Source organism: Leucoraja erinacea, chromosome 11, assembly GCF_028641065.1.
Source record: "Leucoraja erinacea ecotype New England chromosome 11, Leri_hhj_1, whole genome shotgun sequence".
NCBI classification, from domain to species: Eukaryota; Metazoa; Chordata; class Chondrichthyes; order Rajiformes; family Rajidae; genus Leucoraja; species Leucoraja erinaceus.
This window is the reverse complement of record NC_073387.1, coordinates 3755492-3780801: the sequence shown is the minus strand read 5'-3', so window position 1 is coordinate 3780801 and position 25310 is coordinate 3755492. Positions and strand designations below refer to the sequence as shown.

Genomic DNA, 25310 nt, shown 5'->3' with positions numbered 1-25310 from the left:
GAACCTTGATCCAGATGACGTATCCACCATCAGACCATTTAGCTTCCCAAGCATCGTCTCCTTAGTAATAGAGACTGCACTAACTTCTGCCCGACTCTTTGGAGTCTGAACAAAGGTCTCATCCCGAAACGTCACCTATCCATGTCCTCCAGAGATGTTGGCTGATCTGCTAAGTTAGTCCAGCACTTTGTGTACTTTTGTGTATTATTCAAGAATCTGCAGTTTCTTGTGAGTGAGCTGAACATTTGGCAAGAGGTAGATGGAGTGCTCCAAGAAAAAGAGAAATGTATGGAGTTTTAAACATTTTGGCACAGACAAGCCACGGCATCTCATTGTGTTCAATACATCCTTGTGTTCATAAAGCAGTGATTTGGATTTGATTCACATAATATGTGGTTAATTCAATTATATGTAAAAAATCATACACAATTTATATATGTTTTTATTGTTGCTATGATCAATCTTCACAGAAATGTAAATAACCTCATTTAAGGAAATGTCACACTTAAAGGAAAGAACCAAATAGTTGATTTGATTCTGTCCAGTTCTTCACAATACAATCTTTAATACAAATAGCCAGAAAGCAAGAGCATTAACTATCAAATCATTGGGGTTTATTACAGGACATCAGCACAAGCAATACATTTTGCTTTAAATCATGATGATTCTCCTTCATGATATGGATATGAGGAAAAAGCCAGAACGAGGTACTGATTTTGGATGATCAGCCATGATCATATTGAATGACAGTGCTGGCTCGAAGGGCCGAATGGCCTACTCCTGCACCTATTTACTATGTTTCACATTGCATGCAATTTAATGGTTAGAATACTGTATATTTTACTGCAAGCTAAAATCAAATGACTTTTCTTAAGTTAAGATCCAAACATCTCAGCAGATGCAGCCACTTTGCTTTGATTTTTAAGCATCTCGGTGCAAGTCCTTATCCACACCTTTTAGTTGTGAATTATTATCGGGTATATTATAGCATAGCCAGGGTTGCTTCTTTGATGCTTCTTCTCCTCAAGCCAATAACTTTGATGGGTGTTCCATCTGCTCTCTTGTTCTTTCCCCTTGTTGAAATGATGGCAAGTTAAATACATCAGAGAGACACTGATTCTTCCCCAGTTCTGACTAGGCTGGACTATAAGCACTGAATGATTTCACCCCGCATACTTCCTTTAGCATGAGATACTGAGAATAATTGCTTCTTACCCTAACCTCTTGATTTGTACGGGTGTCAGAGGTTATGGGGAGAAGGCAGGAGAATGGGGTTAGGAGGGAGGGATAGATCAACCATGTTTGAATGGCGGAGTAGACTTGATGGGCCATTGTAGCTGCAATCAAAGGCCAGAGATCGAACTAGAACTCGCAATGTATTATTCCAAAAGTGGATACAGCACGCAGCAATACCTGACTTGCTCTCGGCAAATTTTCAAAGAATATAGTGTTAAATTAGAATTATTTTGTTCAACTAGTATATTGGTCATTTGTCATCTACTGGCTCCAGAAGCAATATAATCTGAAATATGGTTGCATAATGTAAATTATTTCTGATATATAATTAATTTCAGCCAAAGCAATTATATGAATGTCTTCTTCGAAAAGCTTATTTTCATTATTTGGCTCATTCAATTTGTAGAGCTTGTGCGACGTAATGCATTACAGCTGTCCGTCACGAAGACAAGTTCCTAAAAAATATTAAAAGAGTTATACATCATGCAATATCATTGTCTCAAAAATGCTACAACATGTTTGTTTGGCCTTAAAAGATGCGGTTCCTTGCAACGTGAATCAAACTATGTAATGGCTCCAAGTGTCTATCAGGAGATAAGTTAGCTCTCCAGCGAGCCCAGCACTAGTCTTTACTAAAAAATAAATGAAGTCAATGAATTGGTTCTGCACTGGTGCAGTATCTAGATCTGGAATACAGTTGCCTATTTGGAGAGCTGGATTTACTATTCAGTGCCGTGCTCAGCCCACAAGTTTCTATAGATGTTGAATCTAATCTGATGTTGCTAACAAAATGCAATTTTCCCTAAAAAGGAGCTTGCAGGAATGAAAGTGTCAGTCTCTGAACATAGCCGAGCAATAAATAAATTGCAATAATAATCCTTTTGTCTTGATCACCTATTAGCTGTGTGAGTGATAGAAGCAAATTCCTGACTGCAGTCCGTTTCAACATGTAAAAAAACAGCCAGTGGACAAAATGTGTAGGAAGAAACTGCAGATGCTATTTTACACGTAAGATAGACACAAAATGCTGTAGTAGTTTAGCGGAACAGGCAGTCCAGACTGGCAATTAATTCTAAGAGGGTTGACGATGGATATGCAATGGAAGACATTTAAAGACTGCATGGATGAACTACAAAAATTGTTCATCCCAGTTTGGCAAAAGAATAAATCAGGGAAGGTAGTACATCCGTGGATAACAAGGGAAATCAGGGATAGTATCAAAGCGAAGGATGATGCGTACAAATTAGCCAGAAAAAGCAGCATACCGGAGGACTGGGAGAAATTCAGAGACCACCAGAGGAGGACAAAGGGCTTAATTAGGAAAGGAAAAATAGATTATGAAAGAAAACTGGCAGGGAACATAAAAACTGACTGCAAAAGTTTTTATAGATATGTGAAAAGAAAGAGATTAGTTAAAACAAATGTAGGTCCCTTGCAGTCAGAAACAGGTGAGTTGATCATGGGGAACAAGGATATGGCGGACCAATTGAATAACTACTTTGGTTCCGTCTTCACTAAGGAAGACATAAATAATTTGCCAGAAATAGCAGGGGACCGCGGGTCAAAGGAGTTGGAGGAATTGAGTGAAATCCAGGTTAGCCGGGAAGTGGTGTTGGGTAAATTGAATGGATTAAAGGCCGATAAATCCCCAGGGCCAGATAGGCTGCATCCCAGAGTACTTAAGGAAGTAGCTCCAGAAATAGTGGATGCATTAGTAATAATCTTTCAAAACTCTTTAGATTCTGGAGTAGTTCCTGAGGATTGGCGGGTAGCAAACGTAACCCCACTTTTTAAGAAGGGAGGGCGAGAGAAAACGGGGAATTACAGACCAGTTAGTCTAACATCGGTAGTGAGAAAACTGCTAGAGTCAGTTATTAAAGATGGGATAGCAGCACATTTGGAAAGTGGTGAAATCATTGGACAAAGTCAGCATGGATTTACGAAAGGTAAATCATGTCTGACGAATCTTATAGAATTTTTCGAGGATGTAAAACTAGTAGCGTGGATAGGGGAGAACCAGTGGATGTGGTGTATCTGGACTTCCAGAAGGCTTTTGACAAGGTCCCACATAAGAGATTAGTATACAAACTTAAAGCACAAGGCATTGGGAGTTCAGTATTGATGTGGATAGAGAACTGGCTGGCAAACAGGAAGCAAAGAGTAGGAGTAAACGGGTCCTTTTCACAATGGCAGGCAGTGACTAGTGGGGTATCGCAAGGCTCAGTGCTGGGACCCCAGCCATTTACAATATATATTAATGATCTGGATGAGGGAATTGAAGGCAATATCTCCAAGTTTGCGGATGACACTAAGCTGGGGGGCAGTGTTAGCTGTGAGGAGGATGCTAGGAGATTGCAAGGTGACTTGGATAGGCTGGGTGAGTGGGCAAATGTTTGGCAGATGCAGTATAATGTGGATAACTGTGAGGTTATCCATTTTGGTGGCAAAAACAGGAAAGCAGACTATTATCTAAATGGTGGCCGATTGGGAAAGGGGGAGATGCAGCGAGACCTGGGTGTCATGGTACACCAGTCATTGAAGGTAGGCATGCAGGTGCAGCAGGCAGTAAAGAAAGTGAATGGTATGTTAGCTTTCATTGCAAAAGGATTTGAGTAAAGGAGCAGAGGGGTTCTACTGCAGTTGTACAGGGTCTTGGTGAGACCACACCTGGAGTATTGCGTACAGTTTTGGTCTCCAAATCTGAGGAAGGACATTATTGCCATAGAGGGAGTGCAGAGAAGGTTCACCAGACTGATTCCTGGGATGTCAGGACTGTCTTATGAAGAAAGACTGGATAGACTTGGTTTATACTCTCTAGAATTTAGGAGATTGAGAGGGGATCTTATAGAAACTTACAAAATTCTTAAGGGGTTGGACAGGCTAGTTGGACAGGCAGGAAGTTTGTTCCCGATGTTGGGGAAGTCCAGGACAAGCAGTCACAGCTTAAGGATAAGGGGGAAATCCTTTAAAACCGAGATGAGAAGAACTTTTTTCACACAGAGAGTGGTGAATCTCTGGAACTCTCTGCCACAGAGGGTAGTTGAGGCCAGTTCATTGGCTATATTTAAGAGGGAGTTAGATGTGGCCCTTGTGGCTAAGGGGATCAGGGGGTATGGAGAGAAGGCAGGTACGGGATACTGAGTTGGATGATCAGCCATGATCATACTGAATGGCGGTGCAGGCTCGAAGGGCCGAATGGCCTACTCCTGCACCTAATTTCTATGTTTCTATGTTTCTATGTTAATAAACTAATATATTCTGCAATTGGTTGATTAGATAGGGGGTTGTGCACCTTAAATTACACAGCAAGATTTTCAGCAATAGGTCTGATGTTATCATTTTAACCGAAGAGGTTAATGAGAATGTTAAATCTTTGTTACATACCGCCTTACAAGGCACAACCATGATGATGTATAAACGTTTGATTAACTGAACTGTTGGCTGCAGAGTAATTTGGCAGCGCCTACTAGTTGTCTCCGCTGCTTGCAGGTAACTGCGTATTTTGGACATCACGCAGGAGTTCTGTGAAATCATACATCTACAGTTAATATAGTTGCAACACTTACAAAATGAATATTTGTTAAATGGCATTAATTTCACAGAATTCAAGCTGCAACACACACTAGATGCAGCATTTAAACAATCCTTCACGATGCATCAAGAATTAAAAATATAATTTCCCGTCTTACGACAGTCTATCCATATGAGCAGGAATTTGGGAGACCGGCAGGATGGATTTGCTGGTTGCTGCGAGGCTGCGGGCATCTACAGCGGCACGGAAACACTGTTCGCATTTCTGATTATGAATAATTCAGATTACGAGCAGTTCACAGGAGCGGAACTCTGACATTACCTGAGGAGAACCTATGTCCATTACTTAATCTGTGATTATTCGATTAATTTCATAGAACAGAGAACACAGAACAGTACAGCACTCGAACAGGCCCTAAGGCTCACAATGTGTATGCCGAACATATTGCTAAGACCTGCCTGCATATAATTTACATTCCTCCATTATCTGCATATCCATATGTTTATCCAAAAGTCTCTTAAATGCCATTATCGCATCTGCCTCCAACATCACCCTGGCAGTGCGTTCCAAGCACTCACCGTCCAGTATGTAAAAAACTCACACACGCACATCTCCTTAAAATGTGCCCCTGTCACCTTAAAGCTATTCCCTCTGGTATTGGATATTTCCATCCTGAGGAAAAGGTTCTATCTATCTCACCTGTGCCTCTCATAATTGTTATATATACTTCTGTTAGGTCGTCACTGAACCTCTGGCATTCCAGAGTAAACAATCCAAGTCTGTCCAACCTCTCCCTGCAGCTAATACTCTCAGATCCGAGCATCATTCGGGTACACTTCCTTTCTGCCCTTCCCAAAGCCCCCACACCTTTCCTGTATTGGTGTGTCGAGAACTGTACACAATATCTCCAAATGTGGCCTGACCAAAGTCGTACAAAGCTGCATCATGACTTCCTGATTCTTATCCTCAGGACAATGCCCTGGCCAATGAAGGCAAGCATACCATATGCCTATCCTAGAATATACTTTTTTTCTAAATCTATCTATCCATCTATTCATCCATCCATCCTTCCATCCATCCATTCATCCATCCCTGATCTTGTGCTCTTTTGGTTTGCGCGGTTTTGCTATTTGCGCAAAAATGGTACACGATAGCGCTACGATTTTTCGTCAGCTCACTCACCATTCTCCTGTGCTGTGAGTGCAACAAGTTTTGTTCCGATCGGTGGTATATTGTAAAAGTTAGCGAGGTTTAAAAATCGTAAAAACCGCTCATGCGCAGATCGATCTCCTCTCCTGCCAGTCAGCGACACGCAGATTTGTCTGTTCTTCTGTCACTCCCCGACACGGCCCGCCCCTTCCTGCACCATTGCATCTTTACTGGAGCTGAGGGATGCTGCGAGTGGCCGTCAGTGGTCTCCAACTGGACACAATTTTCGGAGGGAGTGGAAGAGGCCAGGCCCAGCATGCAGTCGGAGATGTCGCCAAACAGAAAGCGGGAAGTCTGATCCTGGCAGCGGAGTCCAGCGCCCGTTGTGAGTCCCAATCGCAATGCCCCGCAGCTCCAGCCCCTTCCCCTCTGGTCCCCCTCGCTGGCTCCTGCCCCCTTCCCCATGATACCCCCCTCTCCCCCATGGCTCTTGCCCCATCCTTACTCCGAGCTTCCCTCCCATCTCCTCCCCCCCCCCCCCCCCCCCCCCCCCGCCCCCGCCGCCCCCAGCCGAGGCCTGGCTGTGAGGGAGCCGACGGCTGATGCTCCTCTGGGGCACAAGAAGGGAGAGGAGCGGCAACCTCGAGATCCTGGGGGGTGAGGAGGGAGTGTGGGAGAAGAGAGGGGATAGAGGGAGAGGAGGGGAGTAGAGAAGGGAGAAGAGTTATGGAGGGAGGGAGAGAGTGACTGAGGGTAGGGAAAAGGAGGAGGGATTAGGGGAGGGGAGGAGGTGAGAGAAAAGAGGGAAGAGGCGTGGAGGGGGACGAGAGGAGGGGCGAGTGGGGAATAGAGGGAGAGGAGGGCAGTGGGGGAGGTGGGGAGGGATAGTTGGGGGGATAGAGTAGGTAAGGAGTGGGGGATACAGGGGTAGGAGGGGTGTAGGGAGGAGAGAGGTTATGGAGGGAGGGACTGAGGGTAGGGAAAAGGAGAGAGAGAGAGGTGAAGGAAGGATTTGGGGAGGGGAGGAGGAGAGGGTAAAGAAGAGGGAGGTTGAAGAGGAGGGGAGAGAGTGCTGTGGATGAGGAGAAATGAGCTGCACCTGTGCAGTTGGAGGCTATGGGTGAGTGGTGGAATATTGCGTTGGGGTCCAAGCCTCCTGTGTGGCAGGGACACAACGGGTCCCACTTAGTGTAGTATATACTAAATATAAGTATTAGTTTTGTCCCATAATGTGGCTCATTGCCCATTTTTGCAATGATCCCAATGCCTCACATCGATGCCCCAATAGAACATTTTTACCCATTTTCTGGTCCTTTTGATGATTATTTATTATTTCATGAATTGCTTAAAAAGAACATAACATGCACAACTTTAGGATCATGTTTCTTCAAGACTTGGAAGGAACCAAAAATTAATGAACCTGCTATTGGAAAGTTAAATCAATAATTTGTGTGGAGTTTTTTTTCTGGAGAGAGAATCGTAGAGGAGATTGTAAAACCAAAACTCTGTCGATTTGGAAATCTGAATGCTCTCTTGGCAAAATCATCTGCAATAATAATGATGATGGGAGGATGAGTAACAAGGTGAATAAATGTAATGAAGAAGCCAACTGCAATGGATTAAGTAGAAACAAGTAACTGCAGGTGCTGGTTTACCAAGGAAAGGCGTAAAAGTGGGGGAGTAAAACGATTTCAAAGTAATTACATCTTAAGGAGATTTTGGAGTGGAGCAGTCAAATGTAGAAACAAGAAAGAGAGAGGAGAACTTCTTCAAAGTAGGCACACCTTGTGTCTTTCTTGCAATGTATTAAGGTTCATTTGTATATGGGGCAAACAAACAAAACTGGAAATATTGATGTGTTAATTAGGTATTAATTTTAAGTACTTATCACAAAATACTAAACCTATATCTTTCAAACATATTACCTTTTCATAATCTGGATAGTGCAATATAATTTAATTTTAAATTCATAATCCTTCTAAACACTATATTTACACTGATATATACTATCTATAACAGGAGAATAAATACAACTCACATGGATATCTATGTCCAGTTTTGGCAACTTAGTAGCACAACGTTTCTGGAAGTGGTTGAAGAAAAAGGCAAAATGTTAATTTAACTTTAAATAAAAGAAAGTCTCATTGTGCCATATCTCTAAAGTGAAAACAAATACTCACTGTGAAATGTGGTGTCTGCATGTTCTCCATGCTGTGGTTGATTTCTTTTCTCATGCTCACAATTCTTGAATAACAAGTTCGGGGAGCTGCACTGGCAACTAGTGCAGTAGAAAACAACAAGACCAAGTCAAAGAGTAGCTGCATGTTGGAAAATAACTCAAGTCATTTGTGACAAAAACAGTCCAGCACAGACATTAAATACTGCAGGACATGCCACCGGAATCGGCTGTTAGACAAATCATGGATGAATACTGGAATCAAAAATATTTACGCAACTTCAAACAAAAATTCTGAAATTCAAATAAAGTTCAGTATGTGGAAGAATTCGGATGTTTTGGTTTAACAGTTTTAAATGCTGCCAATTATTTGTACTTTGATTACATAGAGAGTTTGTCAATCTTGAATAAAGCCTTTTAAATATATACACAAATCATACACACATATATTTGAAGTGCAGAAAGAACATGTAAATTTCAGGTCAGAAAATGTCACTAACAAACTCTGCTTAACAAGAGAGAGCCCTGTTATTTTTTGGAACAAACGGAATGTCCTACAGTGCAATGTTTATGCAGAAATGTTCCAAATGTTACATCTCTGATCTTTTAACAGTGAAGTTCTATTCCCTGATCATAAACACAATCCCAAGTGAACTGAATACTTTCATTCATACACCATTTTTACCGTGGAAATGGTGTCTGTTGAAAGCCTTTGCTTTGAAATAGTTAAACATGCACTCGATTTAATATCTTACATAAAAGATCTATAAATCATGGAAAGTTAGCTGCTTCTAACTTAGGCCTGGCACACCACATCATGGCTGGACCACTGTATTAGTACAGCTGATGCACATGCCTCATTGGGGTGTATGAGCATTCTGTACGGGGCAGCAATGACTGATTATATACCTGTTGCTATGACAATAAATGTTGAACACATACCTGTGGTATCCAGAGATAGAAATAGCTTTAATACAGAAAAAACTGGACTGGTCAACGCTTACAAAGGAAGACATCCTAGCCTATTATGCCCATACAGATAAATCCTTAAGCAACATTCATCTACCTAAAGATGCAATAATATGTAGTAATGTTAATTGTAAAGATATGCAGCATAGGAGAGATATCTGCTCCATGTATAATGATATAGTAAGCGCCTTATATGTAGGCAGTAAGCCCTACTGTAAGCATTAAAATAAGACACATAACATCAGACCTGGCTGGAATAAGTATGTAGCTGAGTATCATACTGAAGCCCGTGAAGCCACCAAATCATGGACTATGGCAGGTAGACCCAGACAGGGGCCTGTGTTTGAGCACAAGAAGCTCACTAATGCAAGGTATAAGTATGCTGTTCGCTTCATCTGTAAAAATGAGCACGCTATGAGGGCTGATTCCATGGCTAAGAAGCTGCTAAGTAACAATGATACTGATTTTTGGAAGGAAGTGAGAGCTCTTAGCAGTTGCAAGACATCTCTACCATGTACTGTAGATGGAATCTCCGGAACAGCTAATATCGCGGAGTTATGGCGACAACATTATAGCACTTTATTCAGCTGTGTCCAAGGTGACTTGTATAGGGTGGACAATATTGAGAGTAATGACTCGATGGTGATTATGTCACATGAGGTGTATCATGCCATGAACAAGCTGTCCAACAACAAAGCAAGTGGCTTGGATCATATCTCTGCTGAACATCTTAAGTATACGAGTATGAGGATAGCTCCTCTCCTAGCTATTTGTTTTACTGGCTTTATGATTCATGGCTTGTTACCAGACTCAATGTTGTCTGTCCTGTTAGTGCCGGTCTATAAGGACAAGGCTGGTAAAGTAGGCAGCCTAAATAATTATAGGCCCATAGCTTTAGCCAGCATATTGTCAAAAGTTTTAGAAAGAGTTCTGCTGGATAGAATAAATGAGTTTGTTAACTCCACAGATAACCAGTTTGGCTTTAAAGCTAAACATGTCACTGACTTATGCATATATGCCCTAAAGGAGATTGTAAACAAATATAGAGGCAAAAACTCTTCAATCCTTGTGCTTTATTGATGCTTCCAAAGCCTTTGACCGTGTTAATCACAGAAAGCTGTTTGGTAAAATGAGTCAAAGAGGGGTGCCTGGATACATTGTTAGAATTCTGGCCTACTGGTATGCCCACCAGACTATGCAAATAAAATGGGGCAATAGGGTCTCAGCCCCATTTGGGGTTAGCAATGGTGTTAGACAAGGGGAAATTTTGTCCCCAGTCCTTTTTAATCTATATATTGATGATCTGTCTAAACAATTGAAAGCCTGTAACACTGGGTGCGTGATTGGTAATATTTTAGTGAATATGAATTATGTATGCAGATGATCTTGTGGTCTTTAGTCCATCTAGCGCTGGTCTCCAGCAGCTCCTTACTATATGTTCTGTGTATGGTGTGGAACATGACATTAAATATTATGCTAGTAAGAGTGCTGTTATGGTCTGTAGAACCAAAGAGGATAAATGCCTAAAATATCCTGATTGTAAATTGTCTGACAACAATCTTAGTGTCTGTAATAAGATAAAATATCTAGGGCATATTATTACAGAACAAATGACAGATGATGAGGATATTTATAGGCAACGACGCATGCTGTATGTACAGGAGAGAGGGGAAAGAGTGGGGAGGGAGAGTGGAGGGGGAAGGGGGGAGAGAAGTGGAAGAGTGGGGAGGGAGGGGTAGGGGGAGTGGTGGAAGAGGGACAGAGGGGTAGGGGAAGGGGCGGGGGAGAGAGGGAAGGGGGTAGGGTAGAGAGTGAAGGGGGGTGGGGGAGAGAGGGGATGGGTGGGAGAGGGAGAGGGGTGAGGAGAGGGAAACATAGAAACATACGATTCTATAAGATACCCCCTCAATCTTGTAAATTCTAGCGAGTACAAACCGAGTCTATCCAGTCTTTCTTCATATGAAAGTCCTGACATCCCAGGAATCAGTCTGGTGAACCTTCTCTGTACTCCCTCTATGGCAAGAATGTCTTTGGGCATTGGGCATTGTGACATCACACGATGGAACGTTCACCAGGGGCTGGGGCTGGTGCAAAGGCATATGTAAATGGATCCATTCCGATTGGACATCTGCGAGCGTTGGGCATTGTGACATCACACGATGGAACGTATCAAAAGGCAGAAAGGCAGCCGGGCGGACGGACGGCGGCAGCCACAGAGTTTTAAGGATAGACTAGACCAAGTGCAGACCAGTTGGGTCTGTTTCCCCAACGGCGTTTGCGGGGTGGGGGGGAACAGCAGCATCACACTCACACTAACCACCCCCCAAACACACAGGTGGGGGTAGGGGGGTAGAGGGAGACGGTGTGGGGAGGGGAGTATGAGAAGAGGGGAGGGAGGGGAGAGGAGGAGGAGGAAACAGGAGTGATTTGTGAGGGAAAGGAGAGCGGGGTATTGGGGTGAGAGAGGGGGATGGGGAGAGAGGTGTGGGGGGAGGGGGGATGGGGAGGGAGGGGAGGGGAGGAGGGGGAGGGGAGAGGGGTGAGGGGTGAAGGGAGAGAGGGGGGAAAGAGTGGGGAGGGATGGTGGAGGGGGGGGGGAAGAGAAGTGGAAGAGTGGGGAGGGAGGGGGGTGAGGGGGTAGGGGGAGTGATGGAGGAGGGACAGAGGGGTAGGGGGTAGGGGTGGGGGAGAGAGGGGGATGGAGGGGGAGTGTGGTGTGGGGGAGGGGAGAGGGAGAGGGGGTGGGGTAAGGGGGAGTGGTGGAAGAGGGACAGGGCGAGTGGTGGAAGAGGGACAGGGGGGAAGAGGGCAAGGGGAGCGAGGGAAGGGGGTTGGGGAGAGAGGGATGGGGTGGGAGGAGGAGGGGGAGAAGGGTGAGGAGAGGTAGATGGAGAGAGGGGAGGGGGAGAGATGTGGGGGGGGGGGAGGGAGGAGGAAGAGTGTGGAGGGGAGGGGAAGAGTGGGGAGGGGGGAAGGGGGTGGGGAGAGAGGGAAGGGGTGGGAGAGAGAGGGGGAGGGGTGAGGGAAAGAAAGGGATGGGGTGGGAGGAGGAGGGGGAGGAGAGGAGAGAGGAGAGGAGGGGTGGGGGGAGGGGGAGGAGAGAGGGATGGGGAGGGGGAGAGAGAGGTGTGGGGCATGGGCAGAGGGAGGGGAGGAGGGAGGGATGGGGTAGAGGGGTGGGGAGAGGGAAGGTGAAGGGAAGGGAGAGGGGGCTGGGAGGGGGAGGAGAGGGAGAGGGGTGAAGGGAGGGAGGGAGGGGGGAGGAGAGAGGGATGGGGAGGAGAGAGTTGTGGGGTGGGGGGGGAGGGAGATGGGGTAGGTGAGGAGGGGGTAGAGTGTGGAGGGAGGGAGAAGAGTGTGGAGGGAGGGGGAGAGAGGGGAAAAGAGTGGGGAGGGAGAGTGGGTGGGGGAGGGGGGGAGAGAAATGGAAGAGTGGGGAGGGAGGGGGGGAGAGGTGTGGGGGGGAGAGTGGTGGAAGAGGGACAGAGGGGTAGGGGGAAGAGAGGGAATGGGGTGGGGTAGAGATTGAAGGGGGGTGGGGGAGAGATGGATGGGTGGGAGAGGGCGAGGGGTGAGGAGAGGGAAACATAGAAAAACATTGAAATTAAGTGCAGGAGTAAGCCATTCGGCCCTTTGAGCCTGCACCACCATTCTATAAGATCATGGCTGATCATCCAACTCAGTATCCTGTACCTGCCTTCTCTCCATACCCCCTGATCCCTTTAGCCACAAGGGCCACATCTAACTCCCTCTTAAATATAGCCAATGAACTGGCCTCAACTACCTTCTGTGCCAGTGAATTCCAGAGATTCACCACTCTGTGTGAAAAATGTTTTTCTCATCTCGGTCATAAAAAATTTACCCCTTATTCTTAAACTGTGACCCCTTGTCCTGGAGTTCCCCAACATCTGGAACAATCTTCCTGCATCTAGCCTGTCCAACCCCTTAAGAATTTTGTAAGTTTCTATAAGATCCCCCCTCAATCTTCTAAATTATAGCGAGTAAAAGCCGAGTCTATCCAGTCTTTCTTCATTTGAAAGTCCTGACATCCCAGGAATCAGTCTGATGAACCTTCTCTACTCTATGGCAAGAATGTCTTTGAACATTGGGCATTGTGACATCACACGATGGAACGTTCACCATGGGCTGGGGCTGGGGCTGCTTCTATGGGTGAGAAGCGAGTTTTTTTTTTAATTTGGGGGGGGAGAAGGATTTGATTAAAAATGTGTACATAAACACGACGAAATGTAATCAGGAGCAGATACTTTGAAAGAAAAGTGAAATCTCTACCGAAATGGAAGTGATCTCGGCGATTCTGCATCTGGATTCGGCGTGGCAAGGAATCAAAGGAAGAAAGGCAGCCGGCAGCCGTACATGTAAATGGATCCATTCCGATTGGACATCTGCGAGCATTGGGCATTGTGACATCACACGATGGAACAAATCAAAAGGCAGAAAGGCAGCCGGCCGGACGGACGGCGGCAGCCACAGAGTTTTAATATATAACTAGACCAAGTGCAGACCCGTTGGGTCTGTTTCCCCAATGGCGTTTGCAGGGGGGGAGGGGGAGCTGCAGCATCACACTCACATTAAACACCCCCCAAACACACAGGTGGGGGGAGGGGGGGGTGAGAAGAGGGAGGGAGCGGAGAGGAGGAGGAGGAGGAGGAAATGGGACAGATTTGGGAGGGAAAGGAGAGCGGGGTAGGGTGGGAGAGAGACGTGGGGGAGGGGGGGGATGGGAAGGGAGGGGAGGGGAGGGAGGAGGGAGGGGGAGAGGGGTGGGGGGGAGAGGGGGAGAGAGGGGAAAGAGTGGGGAGGGAGAGTGGAGGGGGGAAGGGGGGGAGAGAAGTGGAAGAGTGGGGGGAGGGGGTAGGGAGAGTGGTGGAAGAGGGACAGAGGGGTAGGGGGCGGGGCGGGGGAGGGGGAGAGGGGAAGGGGGTAGGGTAGAGAGTGAAGGGGAGTGGGGGAGAGAGGGATGGGTGGGAGAGGGGTGAGGAGAGGGAAACATAGAAACATAAGATTCTATAAGATCCCCCCTCAATTTTCTAAATTCTAGCGAGTACAAACCGAGTCAATCCAGTCTTTCTTCATATGAAAGTCCTGACATCCCAGGAATCAGTCTGGTGAACCTTCTCTGTACTCCCTCTATGGCAACAATGTCTTTGAGCATTGGGCATTGTGACATCACACGATGGAACGTTCACCAGGTGCTGGGGCTCCTGCAAAGGCATATGTAAATGAATCCATTCCGATTGGACATATGTGAACATTGGGCATTGTGACATCACACGATGGAACGTTCACCAGGGGCTGGGGCTGATTCTATGGGTGAGAAGCCAGTTTTTTTTTTTAATATTGGGGTGGGGGGGAAGGATTTGATTAAAAATGTGTACATAAGCACGACAAAATGTAATCAGGAGTTTCTATAAGATACCCCCTCAATCTTGTAAATTCTAGCGAGTACAAACCGAGTCTATCCAGTCTTTCTTCATATGAAAGTCCTGACATCCCAGGAATCAGTCTGGTGAACCTTCTCTGTACTCCCTCTATGGCAACAATGCCTTTGAGCATTGGGCATTGTGACATCACACGGTGAAACGTTCACCAGGGGCTGGGGCTGCTTCTATGGGTGAGAAGCCAGTTTATTTTTGAAATATTGGGGGGGGGGGGGGGGGGGAGAAGGATTTGATTAAAAACATGTAGTTAAACACAACGAAATGTAATGAGGATCGGATACTTAGAAAGAAAAGTGAAATCTCTACCGAAATGGAAAAGATGTCAGCGATTCTGCGTCTGGTTTTGGAGTTGCAGGGAATCAAAGGAAGAAAGGCGGCCGGCAGCCGTCCATGTAAATGGATCCATTCCGATTGGACATCTGCGAGTATTGGGCATTGTGACATCACACGATGGAATGAATCAAAAGGCAGAAACGCAGGAGGCAGCCACAGACTTTTATATATTAGAAGATAGATAGATAGATAGATAGATAGATAGATAGATAGATAGATAGATAGATAGATAGATAGATAGATAGATAGATAGATTGATAGATAGATAGATAGATAGATAGATAGATAGATAGATAGATAGATAGATAGATAGATAGATAGATCCATCAATACAATTATAGTGGCAGCACAGCATTGCAGCTGGTAGTGCTGCTGCCTCACATCACCAGAGACCTGCGCTCCTGACCTCAGGTGCTGTTTGTATGAAGTTTGCATGTTTTCCTTGTTGGTTTACTCCGGTACTCGGTTTCTTCTCACATCCCAAAGAGTTTGTGGTAAATTGGCATTAGAGAGTTGGGAGTTGATGAGAAATTGGGATAAAATAACACTAGCGTGAATGGGTGATAATGGTTGGCATGGACTCAGTGGGCCGAAGGGCCTGTTTCTATCCTATAACTCTAAAACCATCAACAGAAATCTCAGCTGAAAAGTAATTAATTTTTCTTTATGGATTCCTAACAAGCTTTATTTTTATCAGAATTCTAAAAACATTTCAACAATATAACAAATTAGAGTTTGTTGTTGGAGTTTTAGCCCATAAAACCTGCTGGCAAAAAGTACAAAATATAATTGATCAGTCATGTCCTATTTCTATTATGTTGGGAAACTGGAGAAGTTGGGCTTAAAGGTACAGAAAGTTAAAAAGGGAATAGAGTTTTCAATTCAAAAAGGGTTTTAATAACTCAAGGAAACATCGGAACATCCGGTTGCGCTGGTGCTAGCTACCTTCACCTTCAGTCCGGTATCTTTTTTTTTTGTTATGTTGAAGTGCGTTTTCTGTGTTTTTTTAAATGTCTTTATGTAGGGGAAGAGGGTACGGTAAGGGGATACCGTCCTTCAGTCGCTTCCTGGAGAGGACGCGACTCTTATTCGAGTCGTGGCCTCCCCCCCCCCCCCCCCCCCCCCCCCCCCCCCGCGCGGCCTACCTACTGGATTGGCGCGGCCTTTCCTGCTGTGACTGACCAGAGCTCGAGCAGCGGCGGCGCAGCACTGGATACTTCGCGGGGCGGGCGATCGCCGTTTGGAGCTCCGGAGTGCTGGGCCTGCTGCACCGACATCGCGGAGCTGTGGTTCGCGGAGCTCCCAACGCGGGTGGCGTTGACCAACATTGCAGAGTCCTGCGACTCCGTCCGGCTCGGCCTGTGGATTCGGGAGCCGCGAACTCCGGTGGGAGGTGGCTGATCTGGAGGTCCGGGCCGCTGAGGATGTTCTCCGTCGGGGTTCGGCGTCGGTGTTCCATCATCCCGGCGTGCGGGCCTGAACATCGGGCCGCCCATGGTGGCGACTGCGGGTGCTCGGGAGGCCCCGACCACGGGTGAACATCTGGGAAGATCGGCGGGGAGGCTGGCTGGAATATGGTACCTTCCTCAACTTTGGTGCCACTGTGGGGTTATGTTGTGTCGTGGACTTCTGTGTTTCTGCTTTTTTTTTAAATATGTTTTATTTATTTATTATTTATTTTTATGTTACTTGACAGTACGGAAAATCCATTTCGTTGTCTCTTATGAGATAATGACAATAAATTGAATACATTACAATACAAAAAATAAAAGGATTCTACCAGGAACTAGTAGATGTACATTTAAGGCCAATACCTTACGTCAAAGGCCAATCTGAAACATACCAATAATGGATATGTATTGAAGAAGATTCAAAATGAATTTAAGAAAGAGAAATGTGTATATACCTTGAAGGGAAAAATATTCCAGGGCTCAGGGAATAGGAGAAAGGAGCAGAAGATTGCCACAAAGCTCTTTCAAAGAGTGAGAAAGGGAGAGACTGTGCAGGTTCAGTAGATTTAACAGTGTTGGTTTAGGGTAAGGGTCTTAAGGGCCTGTCCCACTAGGGCGGCCTTTGTGCGTCACGCAGGTGGGGAGCGAAGATTTTGTGAATCCTAAAATTCTGGGAAGCCGCGCGCGGCTGCCTACGCCAGTACGCGCCATGCGCGCATAATGCACGCCATGCGCGCATGACGTGCCGTCAAGACACGCATGTCGTGACACGCAAATGACGCCCAAGTGGGACTGGCCCTTTACATTATATAATTCACTATTGTATGAATTGCAGGACTGAGGTGGAATGTTAGATTATGCTGCATTGGAAGGAGGCCGCCTCAAACAATGCAGCATGACTTTAGCACTGCAACGAATTGCTGGCTAGATTCTGCACTCAAAACCTAAAAGGAGAGGTTATCTGTACATCCTTGTCACTTTATCATTCCTTCTAACTAAAACACTAACAGCAGCGTTATTGCTCATTCATTGTTATCAATAAGTAAGTAGTCATTATTGTAAATATCCGCCTCCATAAATGCATCAAATAGAATGTATATGACCAAAGTGTGCAGCTTACCCGACCGCTGCCACATGGTAACAGAGAGCTGGCTCCAATTATAACTTTGGTTCTATCTGTATGGAGTTTGTACATTCTTCTTGTGACTGCATACATGTGTTTCTTCTGAGTGCTCCAGTTTTCTCATGCATCTTAAAGATGTTTCTAATGCATCTTAAAAATGTTTCTCATGCATCTTAAAGTTAATACATCAACTCATTACTATAAATTACCCCAGCAGGTGGGTGAGTGGCAGAATCTGGGGAGAACCAATGAGAACGTGGGGAGAAAAAATATGCGATTAGTATAAATGAGTGTTGTTCAGCATAGACTCGGTGGGCTGATGGGCCTGTTTTCTTGCTGTATCTCTCTCTGTAATTATGTTTTATTTGATGTAAATTTGATCCAGGGTTTGCGCAATAGACAATAGATAATAGGTGCAGGAGTAGGCCATTCGGCCCTTCGAGCCAGCACCGCCATTCACTATGATCATGGCTGATCATCCACAATCAGTACCCCGTTCCTGCCTTCTCCCCATATCCCCTGACTCCGCTATCTTTAAGAGCCCTATCTAACTCTCTCTTGAAAGCATCCAGAGAATCGTCCTCCACTGCCTTCTGAGGCAGAGAATTCCATAGATACACAACTCTCTGGATTTTTCATCATCTCTGTTCTACATGGCCTACCCCTTATTCTTAAAATGTGGCCCCTGGTTCTGGACTCCCCCAACATCAGGAACATGTTTCCTGCCTCTAACGTGTCCAATCCCTTAATAATATTATATGTTTCAATAAGATGCCCTCTCATCCTAAATTCCAGTGGATACAAGCCATTCTTTCAACATATGACAGTCCCGCCAACCCGGGAATTAACATCGTGAACCTAGGCTTTCAGTGGCCGATGAACAAGGCCACCCAGATCTCCTTGTACTTCCCCTTTTCCTAACTTGATACAATTCAGATAATAATCTGCTTTTCTGTTCATGCCACTAAAGTGAATAACCTCACATTTATCCACATTAACCTGCACCTGCCATGCATCTGCCCACTCACCCAACCTGTCCAATTCACCCTGCATCCTCATAGCATCATCGTCACAGTTCACACTGCCACTGAGCTTTGTGTCATCTGCAGATTTGCTACTGTTCCTTTTAATCCCTTCATCTAAATTATTAATGTATATTGTAATAGCTGAGGTCCAAGCACTGAGCCTTACGGTTCCCCACTAGTCACTGCCTGTCATTCTGAAAGTCAAGTCAAGTCAAGTCAAGTTTATTTGTCACATACACATACGAGATGTGCAGTGAAATGAAAGTGGCAATGCTCGCGGAACAACAAAACAACCAAACAAATTATAAACACAATCATAACACACATATTATTTTACATAATAAATAATAGAAGAAAAAAACGTTCTGTAGAGTTAGTCCCTGGTGAGAAAGGCGTTTACAGTCCGAATTGCCTCTGGGAAGAAACTCCTTCTCAACCTCTCCGTTCTCACTGCATGGCAACGGAGGCGTTTACCTGACCGTAGCGGCTGGAACAGTCCGTTTCAGGGGTGGAAGAGGTCTCTCATGATTTTGTTTGCTCTGGAGTTGCACCTCCTGTTGTATAGTTCCTGCAGGGGGGTGAGTGAAGTTCCCATAGTGCGTTCGGCCGAACGCACTACTCTCTGCAGAGCCTTCTTGTCCTTGGCAGAGCAATTCCCGAACCAGATGGTAATGTTCCCGGACAAGATGCTTTCCACCGCCGCTGCGTAGAAGCACTGTAGGATCCTCGTAGACACTCTGAATTTCCTCAATTGCCTGAGGTGGTAAAGGCGCTGCCTTGCCTTACTCACGAGTGCTGAGGCGTGTGATGCCCATGTCATATCCTCAGAGATGTGGACTCCCAGATATTTAAAACAGTTCACCCTATCCACAGGATCCCCATTTATACTCAATGGAGTGTACGTCCTCAGATGATGTGCCCTCCTAAAGTCCATGATCAGCTCCTTTGTTTTTTTGATGTTCAAGAGGAGGCTGTTCTCCTGGCACCAGAGTGCTAGATCAGCCATCTCCTCCCGGTAGATCAGGCCCACCACCACAGTGTCATCAGCAAACTTAATTATTGAATTGGAGCTGAACCTAGCCACACAGTCATGTGTGTACAGGGAGTACAATAGGGGGCTGAGGACGCAACCTTGGGGCGATCCTGTGCTCAGGGTGAGGGACTTCGATGTATTCCCTCCCATCTTGACTACCTGGGGCCTGGCGGTGAGAAAGTCCAGGACCCAGGCACACAGGGAGGTGTTGAGCCCCAATTGCAGTAGCTTCCCGGCCAGTCTGGTGGGGACTATCGTGTTGAAGGCTGAACTGTAGTCTATGAACAGCATCCTCATAGGGACCCGTTAATCTCTACTCTTTGTTTCCTATCAGTCAACCGATTTTTTATCTATGTCAGTACCATACCCCCAATACCAGAAGGGACCCGTTAATCTCTACTCTTTGTTTCCTATCAGTCAACCGATTTTTTATCTATGTCAGTACCATACCCCCAATACCATGTGCTCTAATTTTGCGCACTAATCTTCTATGTGGGACCTTATTAAAGGTTTCTGAAAGTCCAGGTACACTACATCCACTGGCTCTCCCTTGTCCATTTTTCTAGTTACATTCTCAAAAAATTCCAGAAGATTAGTCAAGCATGATTTCCCCTTTGAAAATCCATGCTGACTCAGACCGATCCGGTTACTGCTATTTAATCTTTTATAATTGCCTCCAGCATCTTCCCCACCAGGTTAACTGGTAACCAGATGTCAAGTTAACTGGTCTATAATTCCGTTTTCTCTCTCCCTCCTTTTTTAAAAAGTAGGGTAACATTAGCTACCCTCCAATCCATCTGAATTGTTCCTGAATCTATAGAACATTGGAAAATAATCACCAATGCATCCACGATTTCTAGAGCCACCTCCTTAAGTACCCTAGGATGCAGACCATCAGGCCCTGGGGATTTATCAGCCTTCAGTCCCATCAGTCTACCCAACACTATTTCCTGCCTAATGTGGATTTCCTTCAGTTCCTTCGTCACCCTAGGTCCTCTGGCCACGAGTACATCTGGGAGATTGTTTGTGTCTTCCTTAGTGAAGACAGATCAAAGTACCTGTTCAACTCATCTGTCATTTCTTTGCAATATGCTATACAGAAATATTTCCCAACTCAGTGCAACGGGATTGCAACGGGGATGGTGTGAGCTTCGGGTGCGGTTCAGAAGTGCTTAGAAACTTAAATCAATTGCCTCACTATATTCTCCATATTGAATGGATTTTGATAGCAATGTTGGCTCATGCTAACACCTGTCTCATAACCAGTTTGTAACTGAACCTTTGTGATGAAGGCAGTTGAAACTTTTCCAATGTTCAGGTTGCACACAGGTTTCTATCAGGTGCTTCCCGTTTACTGTCAGTCGGAAGAAGTGTTTCGACCCAAAACGTCACCTATTCCTTTTCTCCAGAGATGCTGCCTGACCAGCTGATTTACTTCAGCTTTTTGTGTCTATCTTCGGTTTAAACCAGCATCCGCAGTTCTTTTCTATATATCTCACTGTCCATGGAACATGTAGGTGAAAATGAATGAAAAAGTAGTAGCATCCTGCAGTTACACAATCAGTAGTGACCTGCTTGCTTGAACAGCGGCTGTCCTTCAGGAGAAAATACTCTTACGCTGTTGTAGTTCCTAGAATTAGACTCAGTGCCAATGAAGGAATAATGATGTATTTCCAAGACTGAATGTTGTGCGGACTGGATGAGAACTTGCAAGTGGTGGTGTTCCTCCACACGTGTTTTTCCTTTTATGGCCAGTCGAGGTTGCATTCTGTATTTATGCAGGATTGTGACAGATTTACATAGCACATTTCAATGCAAACTTTTTCATTTACGATCTTTGATCTGCGTAACGCTGCCTATTAAATTTTAAAATAAATCTTCAAAATAGAAGAGATCGGGAATATTTGCTGTCTGCATCCAGTGAGGATTTATTTGGCCTCCCTATTGCTGAGCTGAAGGAGAAAAGCTGGTTATCCTCGCTTGCGCATAGCCGTGATTGAAGGAAGTGGATTGGAGTGGGGAGTGCTATCTCGTTGTCAGTGTTTTTAGAAGATCCCCAGGACTGGAATTCATGGTTTGCAAAGTTCTACCATGGAGAATGCATTTGACTTCTATGGCAGTGTTGTACCAGTAGATGTCAGTAAAGAGCACTGGTTATTTTCTTTGAGAAACAAAAGAGAGAATGGCCATACAACTGGCATAGCAGATAGAGAGAAATCGTAAACATACAACTCTTTGAGTTTTAAAAGAAATACTATGCAATGGTATTAACACTTGATTAATCAAGTTGTAATTCGGTTGACTAATTGCAGCCTTGCATGCTAACAATTATGCTAAATAGATGCTAAATAATTGGAGGAACAGCACCTCATATTTTGGGCAACTTACAATCCAGCGGTATGAGTATCTATATTACTAAAAGTAAGATCTTGACGGCTTTCGCCTCACTGTGCTTTGATTTCCGAGAGAACGCCGCCGCCACCCACGGCCATCAATTCTGGCCACCTAGCTCAGAGCCCCCCTCTGCCTGCCTGGACCGGAGGATTTTTCCCATCGATGAAAAATCAGAGAGATATTAACGATTGTTTTTTTATTTGCCATTCTTCTCTCTGCTGCCCCTGCTGGTGGGAGGAGGGAGGGACTCTAAAACCCGGAAGTGGTGTGCCTCAGTCAGTCTCTTCAAGATGGCAGAAGCCAGAGGGTCACGTCTCTCTGAGCTCTGAATAACACTGAACACGTGTCTACTCAACTGTGAGTGCCCTTAATGTGGTTTGAAAATGAAAATATGGTTGGTTTGAAGTAAAAAGGCACTGCATGCAAATGGTTGTTTTGGGTTGTCTAAACTTGACAACTTCCTGTTTGCACTATATTGATTTTAGATAAAATGCTACCACTTACGGCTGTGATTTTTGGCCATGTTCCTCAGTCCCCTTCCGCTCATCAGGTGCAGAGGATTCTTCCCATCAATGAAAAACAAAAGTGTTATTAGTTTTTTTTAAATGTTGAGAATCTCTCTGCTGTCAATCACACCATGAAGGCCACACCTTTTCCGGTGGGAGGGGGAGGGATTATAAAACCCGGATGTGTGGGTGTGGCTCAATCTCTGCATGATAGGGGTGGGAGAGGTCACGACTCTGTCTGAGCTGTGAATCAACTGAACATACTGAATGTCTACTGAACTGTGTGTGGTGTTTTGTGTGGTTTTATGGTGGTTTCACCCTGCTTGAAATAGTATGAAACTGCATTTGAATGTGGTGTTGTTGCACCCTGCATGAAATGGTATGAAACTGCATTTGAATTTGGTGGCCTTGCACCCTCCTTGAAATGGTATGAAACTGCACTTGAATTTGGTGGCCTTGCACCCTGCTTGAAGTGTTATGAAACTGCACTTGAATTTGGTGGCCTTGCACCCTGCTCGAAAAGGTAAGAAACTGCACTTAAATTTGGTGGCCTTGCACCCTGCATGAAATGGTAGGAAAATGGATTTTAATTTGGTGGCCCTGCACTCTGCTTGAAATGGAATTTCAAGGAATAGCCGTGAGTCAACTGCTAGCCCACCAGCCATGAGTGAACTGCCAGCACATCAGGCTTGAGGGACTGAGCTGCCACCCCAAGAATCCATTTGGCCCACAGTCAATACTAGCCCTCTTGAGACCAGTAGTCCCTGTGGAATATTGCGTCGGTGGACCAGCCCTCCCGTGTGAACATGGGACCCAACGAGTTCCACTTAGTCTAGTTGATTTCTATAACTTCAAGTAACCCTTGCATCCCCTCTCTCTACATTCCTTCCCCACCCTAGTCGTTGGACTAGTTTCACCTGGTGAGTTTCATTGTCTATATAACTGGTTATCACCCAGCCCACAGCCAACAGTGGACCATTTTCCTTGAATATCTTATTTGTTTGCATATCTTTCATTCATTCAATCACTCTATAATCACCTTCTATATCTCTCATTTCCCTTCCCCTGACTCTGAAGAAGGGTCACGACCCGAAACGCCACCCATTCCTTTTCTCCAGAGATGCTGCCTTGCCCACTGAGTTACTCCTGCTTTTTGTGTCAATCTTCAGGCTAAATAGATTAATTGCACATGCGCATGGATCTTTGAAAGAGGTAGCACATGTTCAGAAAACAAAACACATAGGATCCTAGGATAGACACAAAAAGCTGGAGTAACTCAGCGGGGCAGCATCTCTGGAGAGAAGGAATGGGTGACGTTTCGGGTCGAGACCCTTCTTCTGGCTGAGAGTCAGGGGAGAGGGAGACACAGAGATAAGGAAGTGTATGGTGTGAGAATGAGACATCAAAGTGGATGATGAACCAGGAAAATGTAGAATAGATCATTGTTAGCTAAGAGAAGGTGACTACAAAGCATACAAAGATAAAATGTAATCGGGGACAGTCAGACTGGCCAAAAACTGGGAAGGAGGATGGATGGAGAGAGAGGGAAAGCAAGGGTTACTCAAAGTTAGAGAAGGGTGAGAAGATACTGCTGGGGTGCAAGCTGCCCAAGGGTTCTTAATACAGTTAAATACAACAAAAGTTGCAACGTTTTTGCTGAACCTGTGTTAAACACTAGTCACATCATAAGCAGAGTAACGTGTCCAATCCCTACTACCCAACTTTGGGAAGGATGTGCAGATCCCAGAGGATCAATGCGGGAATGAGAGGTTTTACTTGTAAAGGTGGAGCACAGAAACTGGGCTTGTTCTTTTTGGAGCAGAGAAAGCTGAGACGATTTGATGGCGTGCTATAAGAAGATGAATGCATGTGTAGGATAGCAGTTCTCACTGGCAGATGACTGTAGGACCAGGATGTGTATTTAACATTTTAATCAGTAGGCGCGAGAACAACATTAAAGAGAAACTTATTCGCTCGGGCTTTAATTCTGATATGGAATTCTCTGCCCACTGGAGATTCCACGGCACGGTGGCGCGCCAGTAGAGTTGCTGCTGCCTTACTGCGCCTAAGACCCGGGTTCGATCCCAACTACGGATGCTGTCTGTCGTGAGTTTTCCACTCCCACACTCCAAAGACTTAAAGGTTTGTAGGTTAATTTAGCTCGGTAGAAAATGTTTTAAAAAAATGTCCCTCGGGTATTGTTAATGTGCGGGGGTCGCTGGACGGTGCGGACTCGGGGAGGGGAGAAGGGCCTGTTTCGCTAAACTAAACTAAGATGTGGAAACAGGATCAGTCAGTTGGGTTCAAAGGAAAATTGCATAATCATTACAAGAGAATAAAGTAAATGGGACGCATAGAATTACTCTGCTGGGTTCTGGCGTAAACATTCTCAACCCCAGTGTCCAACAATCACTTACCTGGATTAACTCCATCCCTGAATTCTCCAGGAAGCACCAACCAGCAGCCAGTGCTTTTGTTTACCTTATGACTATATGTTTGGTCCGCTCATTTTAATCATTCGCTTTCTGGCCATTCTTTATTTTTACACAAAGCCCTCTTTGCGACGACGTTTTACAAATGCAAGCTGTCGTTGTAGTGCCCCATTGGTAAAGCCATGGCTCGTTGCTTCTTGGAGAGTCGAGAAACTAGACTAAAAAACGCTGACTACTTGCGCAGCCGAGCGAGAGAATGCAACTTCACAACCCTCTCGTCTCGACCGCTTTATTCAGAAGCCAGTGAGCGAGCGCACGGACAGGCAGCAATGAGATAAAAGTCATTGCAACTGGTCTCTTCTGCGGCTCCGCACGTACGACTGAACTTCCAGCTCCCAGCCAACGCCAAAAAGCGAACGATTGTAAAGATGTGTACCGCCCACAGATCAACAACAAGGCGGTTCCACTTCCACGGTGATGCCATCGACTCTC

General features: G+C 45.3%; 1 protein-coding gene across 3 annotated transcripts; it reads right to left on the bottom strand.

Moving 5' to 3' along the window:
- Nucleotides 1-264: 264 nt before the first annotated feature.
- On the bottom strand, nucleotides 265-24929 carry LOC129701421 (cytokine-like protein 1). 3 transcript variants are annotated; one of them, XM_055642578.1, is made up of 5 exons: nucleotides 14133-14255; nucleotides 8098-8235; nucleotides 7956-8000; nucleotides 4621-4758; nucleotides 265-1691 (listed from the first exon to the last, which is right to left on the bottom strand). In XM_055642578.1, exons 1-5 carry the CDS (start codon nucleotides 14154-14156, stop codon nucleotides 1632-1634), a joined length of 405 nt encoding a protein of 134 aa, XP_055498553.1. In that variant the 5' UTR covers nucleotides 14157-14255; the 3' UTR covers nucleotides 265-1631. The 3 variants fall into 3 exon arrangements, with proteins under 3 accessions (XP_055498553.1, XP_055498554.1, XP_055498555.1); XM_055642579.1 differs by lacking the exon at nucleotides 14133-14255 and adding an exon at nucleotides 24804-24929 and having other exon boundaries at nucleotides 266-1691; XM_055642580.1 differs by having other exon boundaries at nucleotides 266-1691; nucleotides 8098-8195; nucleotides 14133-14251.
- Nucleotides 24930-25310: the final 381 nt, after the last annotated feature.